At 43.4% G+C, this 12,381-nt stretch overlaps 1 protein-coding gene across 4 annotated transcripts in view; it reads right to left on the bottom strand.

Moving 5' to 3' along the window:
• pdcd6ip (programmed cell death 6 interacting protein) overlaps window positions 1–9,228 on the bottom strand; it is a 30,019-nt gene extending 20,791 nt beyond the window's left edge. For all 4 annotated transcript variants that reach the window (XM_083775758.1, XM_083775759.1, XM_083775760.1 and 1 more), the window contains exons 1-5: window positions 8,852–9,228; window positions 5,943–5,997; window positions 5,548–5,617; window positions 3,652–3,779; window positions 2,375–2,528 (exon numbers count right to left, since the gene is read on the bottom strand). In XM_083775758.1, coding sequence (XP_083631884.1) covers window positions 2,375–2,528; window positions 3,652–3,779; window positions 5,548–5,617; window positions 5,943–5,997; window positions 8,852–9,057 — 613 coding nt within the window. In that variant the 5' untranslated portion in view covers window positions 9,058–9,228. The remainder of the gene's footprint in view (window positions 1–2,374; window positions 2,529–3,651; window positions 3,780–5,547; window positions 5,618–5,942; window positions 5,998–8,851) is intronic.
• Between the last annotated feature and the right edge of the window lie 3,153 nt (window positions 9,229–12,381).

Genomic DNA, 12,381 nt, shown 5'->3' with positions numbered 1-12,381 from the left:
TTCCCCAAACTAAAAATAGGCAATCTACGTCACGGTGCTTTGTGAGTTTGAAGATTTAGTTGTACAATTTGTTGTACGATACAAGTAGTATATACTGTATAATTATATACTTAGTGGTTAACAGTCTTTGGACGATGTGCTGTGGTTTAATGCAGGTTTATTTAGCTATGGACATGTGCACATACAGAATTATTATGACTATTTGGCTATGGACATGTGCACATACAGAATTACAACACAACCTCTCCAGTCTTTCAGAGCAGCGTGTGGCCGTGTTGCCCTGATGTGTACTGCAGAGCTTTTACATTCGCTAAACAGCAGTGAATGCAACTAACTGTATGGCCACTGCACAAATTCACCACCACGTGGGTGCGCTAATCAAATCCAACAGAGAAGGCCATAAACTGTAGACATAACAGACTGTAAGACTTCTTAAGTGCAACACTGGCACACAAGGGTGAGATGTCTGCTGTGGTTGATGTCCTTGCAGCCTTTTAGCAGCTGATCTAATGTACTGACTGAGTACACTTTACAGAGAGTCTACTTTTGAGCAGACATTAATAAATAACAGACATCGATGCAGTCGAACCCTTGGCCTGTAACATTGCTGTAAAAACCACTGTAGGAGGTTGGAGGCTCTACAACTCCATGCAAATATTCTCAATGCAAATGTTGTCAGATGTCACGGCTATCTCCCGCTGTGAGAAAATGAAATACAGTTGCTTACACACTATTCGACCTGGGTGGTGTCTTATTTCCTCTCACAAAATGAACAGCTTTACGGAATATGTTTTATACCAAATTTACAATACACTACAATACACAGGCCAGAACAGTACCGTCCTAGTTCCCATCCACAGGCCTTCCAAAAATCTTGTTTTTAGGGCCGATTTCACAGGAGGAAAAAGTTGGCTCCATGCAAGAGGTTGATGCCAACAATAGTTGTCAACAAGTTGAATGATGATAAATTTGCAGCAGGAAGAACCATGTTGTACCGTACTACTGACTGACTCATCTGATTATATCTCTGTTCAAAGTAAAAGAATATGGAATCCGTCACAGAGCCGTGAAATATGAATATGCCTCATAGGCACGATCCTTTTCCTCCTTTATGAACACTCCATCAAGTCTCGCTTAATAATACCGCTGCCATAGCGTTATCAGAGCTATGCTTTTCCCACGACGGGAACCAACTTCCCTCATGCAAGGGTCCATGGCCCAATGTTCCATAAACTAAATATTAATTATATTAACCACATGAACCCTAGCTTCCCTATTCTGGGCATGTAGGTCAATCTAGCTCACAGATTAGCAGTTTTTGACAAAGGTGTAGAAAGGGGAAAAGGCAGTTAAATGATTGGAACAGATTGGAATGAGCTCCACATTCATCATTTTATAATGGTGTTGAGATGGATACCGACATCATGTATAAGTACCTGTGGTATAAATACCATACAACGGTTTCACAGCACAACCCGCGACTTCTTGTGTGACAGTGTGCACACATATCACAAACGGAGGGGAACAACAGTGGGACCTAGTTGTCTTGTGTCCTGGATGATCCACCCGGCCCGCAAGTAAAATTGCACAAACCTTAATTGTTCAATACTAGAGTGACAAACTGTGTTGGGTCTGCAGCACGTTTTATTATTTGCAGGGGGTGACTAAAGTGTAAAAAGTCACGTCCCAGCATTTTATGTGGGTAGTGTGTTACAAAATGCCCAGGTATATTTTTCCTTTTTAAATTCAATTGGTTCCACTCTTCAGCCTCCGAGCCCTTCGTCTACCGCACAACAGCCTGAAGCGCGTTGGGACTTCTCTTTGTGACCGTGTGAAAACCACAGATTTGAACCCACAACCTCAAGCGGTGGTGGTGGGCAGGGACTTTACCACTGCGCCACCCAAGCGCCTAAACTGTGTAATAGTGTGTGTTGTGTGTGTACCTCAGGTGACAGTGTGTGACAACTGTGTCCTTGTGAATGTGTGTGCACTGTGCACGTTACCTGAGGTGACAGTGTGTAAACAGTGTCCTTGTAAATGTGTGTGCACGTTACCTGAGGTGACAGTGTGTAAACTGTGTCCTTGTGAATGTGTGTGCACTGTGCACGTTACCTGAGGTGACAGTGTGTAAACTGTGTCCTTGTGAATGTGTGTGCACTGTGCACATTACCTGAGGTGACAGTGTGTAAACAGTGTCCTTGTAAATGTGTGTGCACGTTACCTGAGGTGACTGTGTGTAAACAGTGTCCTTGTAAATGTGTGTGCACATTACCTGAGGTGACTGTGTGTAAACAGTGTCCTTGTAAATGTGTGTGCACGTTACCTGAGGTGACTGTGTGTAAACGGTGTCCTTGTAAATGTGTGTGCACGTTACCTGAGGTGGCTTTGAGGAAGACGACCTCCTGGGCCTGGGCCAGCATGATGCTGCTCAGAGTGCCCACGGTCTCAGGAGAGATGTCCATGGTCGGCTCCCTGTTGAGTGCCGACAGCACTGTGTCCTTTATGTGACCGAACGCTCCGCTGGCCAGCTACACCACACACACACACACACACACACACACACACACACACACAGAAAATAAACTCCTAGTATAAACCCAATGATCTGACCAAAGTCACCGCTTTGCTGGCCTTTTTTTGCATAGCATTATAATGTTCTTAGTTTGATCATAACAAGACCCAATTACTGAATGTCAAGTCTCCAAGGTTTTCTTCAGACACTGATTTACTATGACACCATGTATGGCACATTTAGGAGTACACATGATCGCCATAACTCTGAGAGTTAGACTCTTCACGTGTTTCTGGCATTTTTCTCATTTGTATATCCATGAAGAAATTGAATTCAAAACCACAAGGCAAAAAATACCAGTGTATGAAATAATGAAACCATAAGAGAAGCTTCGAAAAAGGCAATGGCAGATAACAAACCTATTAAACAAGTGACAGTAAATGCGGTATAATAGTATTATAGTAAAGTAAAAAGCCTTTCTGGCATCGACTAACACACAGAATCTGTTATATCTGGCTTACCAACATTGTACTAGTGGTAGCATTGGGTTATCCAACACAGATACAGCAGGCTTTATACCAAGGCTCTCCACGCAGGCACATAAAAAAAGCTACGCAGGTATATTTGACACCCATTCAAAATATATATTTACTTATTATATGTCTGAAAAACCAACGTCATCCACAATCGATTAACTAACAGAAACTCCCATCCTGCACACACTGCAGAGAGTGAGAGACCCATCACAGTCAGCGTTTTGCTTTTCTGCTTGCCTTATGGTGTTATTATTCTCTGACCTTGGTAGAATCTGTGGATTCTATGCAACATTGGTAGATACAAGGCAGTCGATTCAATACAATGACTTTGTAAAGTTAAGTTACCAAAGCTAAAGCCTTGGCTTTAGCATTTGGTCAACCGCACCAATGCAACTCCGTGCACCTGCCATTTGTGGATAATGGTTGCAAGTAGTTGCATGGTGAATCATTGGTGCGGTTTTGGCTTAATATGCAGCAAAGTTGTCATGGCTAAAATTGTCTATCTATTTTTTTTTAAAGTGTCGTATCAATTACAAATAATGGAAATTTTAAGCAAGATGAAGTCCCTGACATGGTATTAGTTTGTTTTTTATAGATTGCTACCTGGTAGAATTTGTTTGCAGCCTTCAGTCCTTCATCGCTGTCCAGGTTCTGCTCTGAGGCGATCTGACTGGCCAGCGCTGCTGCATTAAACAGCACACACGTCTTCTCATAGCCCAGACTGGCCAGAGCTAAAACACACAAACATGCGATTAGTGATGCACAATATATAATAAACTTTATTTGTATAGCACCTTTCATACATAAATGCAGCTCAAAGTGCTTCACAGGGCAGGACACAGAAATATAAAACAATAAAACACAAGTAGTTAAAATGATAGAACAATGGCAAAGAACAAAATTGAATATAAGAACATAAAATAAATAAAAACAAATAAAAACACCACATGCAGCAATCAGTCAGAGCAGGGTAGGAACGTGCATAGTAAAACTCAACTAAAAAGCAAGAGTGAAGAGGTGAGTCTTGAGTTGAGATTTAAAAATGTCTACAGAGGGTGCGTGTCTGAGCTCGAATGGAAGTTTATTCCAGGCTGTTGGGCCGTAGAAGCAAAAAGCTGCCTCACCATATTTTTTTGTGCACATTCTTTTAGGCACTTCAAGTAGGCCAGCATTGGAGGACCTGAGGGGGCGGTTAGGGACATATCTAGGTAGGCAGTCACGGAGGTACGGAGGTGCGAGACCATTGAGAGCTTTATAGACAAGTAAAATAATTTTAAAATCAATCCTATATAATCTGTGGCATATCGAAATCGGCCATAAAAATGCCATTTCAGTATCGGATCGGTTTCGAAATAATTACATTAGAATCAGATTATTTAGACAGATATTGATGACGTAATAATAATGTGACCGTCAATGGCTTTGTACTCACAGAGCAGCCAGTCTGCCTGTCTCTGTCACTTTGGTTTGTGAATTTCTAATGTTTGAAGGCAGCAGAAGAATTTTTCAAAAGTGCCTGGTACATTTAGTCTAGAACAAAAGCCAAATCCAAAACATGCCTGCAAGCCCCCTAGGGCCTAGGCTTGTTTCCATTGTGGTTCCAGAGTGCACGCACGCACAAGCGCGCACACACACACACTTTTCAAAGGCCTAGTGAGACACACCCTGAAAGTGTGCAAAGTTTGCAGAGTGACGTGCAGTTAGTTGACATACTTCAAATCATAGACATATATAAAAGGCTCAAGGCAGACTCTCTGACATAGTTCACCCAGCAGGCATCTTGCTGAGGGGCTACAGTACAGTATGTTCTATGGAAGCTCAAACAAAAATAGCCATAACTCGCTCAAATCTTAACGGATTTACAAACGGGTTGGTTTAATTAATACAAACGTTATCAACGTAGCTATGATTCATATAAAGCATATAAATATGCTGAGGTCTATAACAAACCAAAGCGTTTGAAAATCGGTTGAAAATTTAGCAAGTTATAGGTTATTTAAAAAGTACATGCCCCATAGACACAATGTTATGCTGCCCCGAGGTAAGATGGCCGCCACGTAGCAACGTCGCTCTCATTGGCCAGCAGCCATCTAGCTTTCTTATATATATATATATATATATATGCTTCAAATGAGTTGTTCTGTGCTAGCAGTTATACTACAGCGTGCTATATTATGTTCAGGGTTCTGCATGTTAGATACCGGAAGATGTGTTCGCGCCTGAAACAAAAGTATGACAACGTTGCTAGATGACAAGTCACCTAAACTGCCCAATCAGTGAGCTACCTTGTCGTCCATGTGACTTTTGTTTACAACTTTTGGTTCATTATTATGTAATGTGGCAGTGAGAACCATAAATCTTTGTTTGGCATGATTCAGATCAGGTGTGATAATGCTCTAGTCTAAACCTCCCGCCTGCTGAAATGTAAGTAATGTGCCGACACATGTGTGATCACAGACAATTCCGTTCACGGTAACAAGAGAGGACATTAGGGCTTACTGAGCTTGACTGAACCTCCAAACAGTGAGCCTTTGTCGAACGCATCCTTCCATGTGAAGGTTAGGCACAGCTGCAGAAAGAAAACAGAGGAGCAGTGTTGATTTTGACAGGACGTTTTGCATAAAACTACATTTAGTCATATTTTAGTCAATTGAAATGTTTTAGTTTTAGACTTTTAGTTGACTAAATATCATAAGATTTTAGTTGACTAAATGAACAGTTGATTTTGTCGGCCAAAATGTATTTTGCCAGGCCTTGATGGTGTCGTAAATGCTTGATTCACTTGGTTGCATACTGAAAATAGCGGATCTACAAGCTCACAATGCGCGTTGTGTTCCCTCTCCAGAACAAGTCTAACACACTAGCAGACAGTAGACACCACCTGATCCTTTTACCTGGTTCTCAGAGAAGGGGAACTTGGGCTCCACGGCACAGAGCTGGTCATAGTACCTGCGGGGAGAAGTGGTGAACAACGTTCAGACTCATCATAAGCATCTAGTCTACCATTTATTGTGCTTTCCCAGATTACAGGTAAAATAAAATAACAATGATACAAATATTACAGAGCAAACTGTGTGTGATAACTCAAAAGCTGAATATATATATATATATACAGATGCTGTATGACATCATAACTGTTGTGGTTTGAGGAAGTTCTGATGCTTCAGAGACACATGACAAGTGCGTCAGCAAAAGGTGGTAACAAAGGAAAGTGCAGGGTCAGCTCAGCTGTGAGCAAAGCACTGCTCAGCTTTGACATGGAGCCAGCGATGTGGAAGATTCTATTCTTAGGAACAATATTTAGAGGATCATGTTAGGGAATCCTCCTTTTCCAGTTGATCAACCCCCAGTTCTACTCCCGTCTCGAGACTAGTACACACGTCGTACACAATGCTACGCATAAATAAAAACAAAGACAGGCTTTGTGTAGGTTTTACAGCACTAGGCCTTGTCATCAGTGGCTTTCCCATCTGGGCATGCACAAATGCACAGCGAGAACGAAACTTAGACGAGGTGCGCCTGTGTTGGTAAATAGATTGAGGGGGGAAAGCACAACGTCCCAGGGCAAACAATGGTTACCACGGTGACACAATAGCTGTCTGTCTGCTGGGTTGTGAAAGGCAATAGGGCCGGTCTCCATGGCTACCTGGCACATGGCTGGTGGAGGACATGAGGAGAGCGCCAAGGAGCTACAATGCTAACATTGAACAGTGACGGCCCACTGAGTTGCACAGCTATGCAAACGTTCACTTCCTCCCTCCTCAGCAAAGTGTAGCCTCTGACTGCAAATGTTCTGGCATCTGCCAAGTACCAACCCACACCTTACAGCAGCGGGGAACGCTACTTATGCTGCTCTCCTGCATATCAACTATGGCAGCACTCAGCCACTTCAACTCATATCGCAAGTTGCTGGTGTAGCGTTGTTCCATCTTTTACCACCAGGGCGACGGTACATCGTACCTTCTCTGCAGGCTAGGGCCTCAAGATAGTTTGTTCCTATAAGTATAGGACTTATGAACATGAACAAGCAGGCCCCATCTCAGTTCCATGCATAAAATGTGATTTGATGCCTCTTGGAACTATGACTGGTGGCCTTCTGTTGGCATTGTTTCTTTATTGTCAATGTACTGTGTGATCCGTTTGTTTGTATATGTTTTCTGTATCCTGACGATTGCTGTCACGCTGTGCACAAGACAAATTTCCGAAAGGACAAATAAAGTATCTATCTTGTTGTTGTTGTTGCAATAATGAAAGTCACAGTCTAATCTTGACAGCAGGGTGGACAATATTACCCCTTAGCACTGCAGTTAGAAGTAGCTCACAGTGTACAGAGAAAAATCTGAGATGGGCTGGGCTCTCTGCCTCTCTCTCACGAATCATGTCAACCGGTGGATCCCTGTGCCAATGCCAACCATAGGAATGAATCACACTGGCCACAGAGGAAAAAGTTCGGAGCAAAGTCTTGAGCCGTGCTCATGTCATCATCTCTATATAGAGTGGGCCTGGCTAATAAGTCACACAACGAATGCTTGACTTGTGTCATTTCTGAGTTAAAGGACCCAGACTTGCACTTATAGAGGGCACTGTGTGTTCGGTTCACCAGTCTTTTGTCATTTCATATCTCCAGGCCCGAGACCATAAGAGCCAAAGAGCAACTTTGTTAAACAAATCCAAGTCGCACTTCCGTCACATTGCTCTCTATGCAAATGGAAGATGAACTTCCCTGATACCTTTAATGTGTATACATGTAAGCCAAGGTAATTGACACCACAGCCATGTTGATTCACATAATGCTCCTTCTGTGGCCAATGCCTCCATGTAGTCTGGCTCTCATTGACATAATATACGCCATCATGTAGATCTCTAGCTAGCAAAACCATAATCTGATTACAATGTAGACAAGCTTGTGAGTTGTGGCACTTGTGTTAAGACATTATGCTTGATCAGATGCTTGTCTGGGCTAGAGGTTTCGTGCTATATGGCCCTAAATGTTGTCAGTATCTTCTCAGAGAGCTATTATGAGCAGTTTAACATCATAAAACAACACTGGGGTTTCAGAATATTGGCTTGACTTGACTGAGACACAAGACCACAGACATTTTCAACCCTGGGTACTTGTTACAAATGTTGTCATAAAACTGACACACAAGTCAAATTGGTGAGGTTTTGAGGTCAGCAGGCCAGGGTATCGTGTCTTTAAATAAAATATGAGTCATATGGTGGACACTGGAACAATGCTGAATGCTTTCTTCCGAGAAACGGGGCCTATTTACACCGATATTGATAACCCAATGAATACTGTGACTCCAGAGGTCGCTGTGAACTGAACAGAGTAGACTGGCTCTCCTGTGTGATAAGCCATAACTCATTTCAACGCGTAGATATGAGGATCCGATGGCTAAAACCATGAAATTACAGCGGTCACATGTAAAATGTAAGAAACGCCACAGGACACACATCTCTAGTCTGGACGACAGTCACAGAATTCGATAGGTCACAATGCCGGGTGTAAAAGACCAGTGTTAGCATGACTGAACTTGGAGCTAACAACGTTAGCAGCCACACTGTCTAGTTAGTACTCAACTAACCCCATAATATGGCACCTCAGTCCCTGAGCGTAGAGACTGAGGTGCCATATGGGGCTAGTAGTCAACCAACAACAAACAGCTGGCTTGGGGCGCGGCGGCGGCAGCTCTTCCACCGCAGGTGTACTGTAGTGTAAAGTAAAAAGGGGCGGCAGGCGGCTAGCCGGACTTAGCGACGCGCTAACGGTCGTTACGATACGGTGTCTTGACAGCCTGACCTGAGCAGGATGTCCAGCGAGCTCTCGTGCTTGTCCAGCGGCCTGCCCAGCGCGTTCTTCCGCAGCTTGTTGAGCTCCTCCACGGCGTGGACGTACTCCCCTTGCTCCTCGCCAGCGGCGTACGTCGTCGTGACAAATTTCGACAGCGGCTTCACCAGGTCCACCTCGGACGACTTCTTCAGCGGGACGGAAATAAACGTCGCCATTTTCGGTCCCGCGACGACAACAACAAAAAAAAAACTAAAACACGGCGACGTTTAAATGAACGAGGGCTCAGCTGGCTGGGGGAGAGAGACCGATGGGAAACACGGGCTCGCGAAACAAACACGGACAAAAACAACAGTCACAGCAGCGCGAGCGACCCACTTCCTGGTGTGTCTGCTCTGCTGCTAAGGAACGTCACGTGACGTCATGGTGGCATGTACAGAGAGAGGCATGTAGGGGTCGATTGCACATCCGCCCCGGGTCTAGAGCGGATACGGCTCTAGCTCTAGACCGGATCACACTGCCATTTGGGAAAGCCCATAGGGGAAAACCCAAAACCAGAATAGTCTGTGACCAGTAAGACACCTAAGGGCGTCACCTAAGGGCCAGTAGACTAGCCTGGCTAATAAACCAGACTTGCCAACGGCTGATTCGGTCTGGCTTATTAGCCAGGCTACAGTAAGACACCTAAGGGCGAGAAGCCACCTCAGTCCTAAAGGGCGTGCAGTCGTACACACATCCGCCTCATTGGCGGCAGACTGCTGGGCGAACGCTGGCTCTTTGGCATGGGGGGGTCAGATCAACATGGAATGAATTATGTACTCGTCTGGCCATATACTGGCCGTACTGGAGCATGTCTTGACTCTTGAGTGTACAGGGTTTGATGAGGTCAGATCAACATATGGAATGTCAGAACAGGTCAGCTCCAACAGTATGAATACCTCAACCAACAACAATGTAATAGACCTGAAACGAAATAAATTCCTGCTATAAGTGAACTTGAATTCCTTTTTTCTCACTGTTCGCACTGGTTGCCTGGTCAGACCTTGTAGGTGTGCAAAAGGACTCTATTCAACAGGGTTTTAAATTATTTTAACCACTTAACTCTTCTACCTCGGATTTGAACCCTGTTTGTGCTGAAATGTTTTATCATTGAGCCAATAGAACCTGCATGCCAAGGTAAAACATTGTGTCAGATCCTGTGTCTAGGTGAGACATGACATTTGACGTTAACTAAATGTCTCGATAGAATGTCCTCAGTAGTATTGTGACAAAAGACATGTCCATGTTTGGAGATCGCGGGACTGTTGCGGGTAGTGGACAATTTGGAACTTTGGACACCCTGCCAAATATCAAAGAGTCCAGTAATAAACCTTCAGTTTAAAAATGGACATATGATGTAGTGTTTTTGAGGGGTGCTAGCCCCTCCTATGTCCAGCTTTGTGTTTGTGTACCCCAGTGATGATTTGATTGGCTGAGCATAGAATGAGAGGATAAAAAGTGAGGACGCCTAAAGTGACGCCACTCACTTCACACAAGTGTGATTTTTTAACCTACAATTATACTGCATCTGCTGTCACAATGCAGTGGCAGGAAATTGGCAATGATATAACGCAGTCACTAGAAATTCCGTATGGGCTGAAAGACATAGTCCCAGTAAATCTACCCAGTGCTTTACTGCGTAAATACCAAGTGAGTGTACTGGGTTTCTGTGTAATAAAATACCAACCTGGGTCAACTCAAAATACTGTTAAGTCTATAAGCTTTGAATGGTTTAAGCCCAAAATACAGAAGTTGTATTACTACTTGTACTTGACGTTATCAATATGCCAACTGAGAAGCAGCATAGCCTATAGACATTGGTAGTTGGGTTAATGTGTAATATCATATGATATATATCGTAAAGTGATTCAAACTTGTAACAATTTTGAATCTTGATGCAAACAGCAACGATAAGAAAATGCAGGATCTTTGTAAGAGAATTGATAAGTCTACTTGCTACTGTATTGAAAAGATTTGAATCGTATGTTTTTCAGACATACAGATAAAGTAAATGCTAAGCAACCAAGTACTTTTCACCGGAATAAAACAATTCAACCACGTTTAAATGACTCAACCAATATATTGTTTTCAAACACACAGAACTCACTGTTCAACATAATACAAATACACTCAGGAGTAGGGTCAATATTTTTAAGAAAACCATTAAACGAATAAAAGTGTACAAACATGCACAAACACAACAGGGGTTACAAATAAAATAGAAGTTTGTCCTCTCCAAGGACTGAAAGGAGGCTTAGGGGAGATTCACACTATGGTCCAGGATGCACACTCGGGACCACTCCCGGGTTTGCATCGGGACCGATTGAAGTGTACTTGGATACGGATTGCTGCAATGTGAAAGCATTGAATACAGTTGAATGAAGTGTACTCTGTTACGGAAGAATTAAGGCCAATGTGAATCATGGCCATTGGGGACCAGGCAACCGTATTCGGGAACAGTTCAAATCAATCACTCTCAGTGTGAATCCCCCCTTAGTCATCCTCCACGCAGCAGACTAGGAGGCAACTCACTGCTTGGCTTAATTACCGTAATTTCCGGACTATAAGCCGCGGCTTTTTACCCATGATTTGAACCCTGCGGCTTATACAATGGTGCGGCTAATCTATGGATTTTTACAGCTAACGCAGAGCCATCTCAGGCTCTGAGCTAACGTAGCTGCGGCTTATAGTCCGGTGCGGCTTATAGTCCGGTGCGGCTTGTATATGGGATTTTCCCTAAATTTGGCTGGTGCGGCTTATATTCAGGTGCGGCTTATAGTCCGGAAATTACGGTACTAAATAAAAACACAATTAGTAACCCTCACTCAAAATATTACAAATAAAATCTAACTATATTATTAAAGGACCCTAACTCAACATAAAACAAAACGATACATAAACAAATGTAATAGCAAAAAGATAATAATAATAATTGTGCTGCAGACCCTTAGCGCTGCTTAGCAGCGAGCGAAAGACAGGGCTGACAAGTGTTAGCTGGCTGTGGGGCAGATCAAGAAAACACAAATAAGGTCATAAACTAAATATCACACACCAATAGCAAAAAAATAAAAAATAAAGATCAGACCCATCTGAAGTGAGTGGTGTACAAGCCCTCCTCCCTGGCCTGTGTGTGTCTGTGTGTTAGGCTGTGCAACAGTGACACTTGGTGGTGAACAAACACTATAACGCTATTATCTAGCTCAGACACAGCCACACACATAGCCGTCTATAGGTTCCAGAACAAACTGTACAAGTAAAGGGATTTTCCCCTGTATGTGTCCTCATGTGTCCTTTTAGATTACTCTTTTGACTACAGCCCTTACCACAAACTGTACAAGTAAATGGCTTTTCCCCTGTATGAGTCCTCATGTGTACTTTTTAATGCCCCATTCTGAGTACAGCCTTTGCACCACTCAAAATCAACAAAACAATTGTCCTGCAGACCCTTTGCGCTGCAGAAGACAGGGCGGTCGAGTGCATTAGCTGGCCACATGTGGGGCAGC

This window comes from Protomyctophum parallelum (genome assembly GCF_964188405.1).
Source record: "Protomyctophum parallelum genome assembly, chromosome: 1".
Taxonomy (NCBI): Eukaryota; Metazoa; Chordata; class Actinopteri; order Myctophiformes; family Myctophidae; genus Protomyctophum; species Protomyctophum parallelum.
This window is presented reverse-complemented; position numbering and strand designations above follow the sequence as displayed.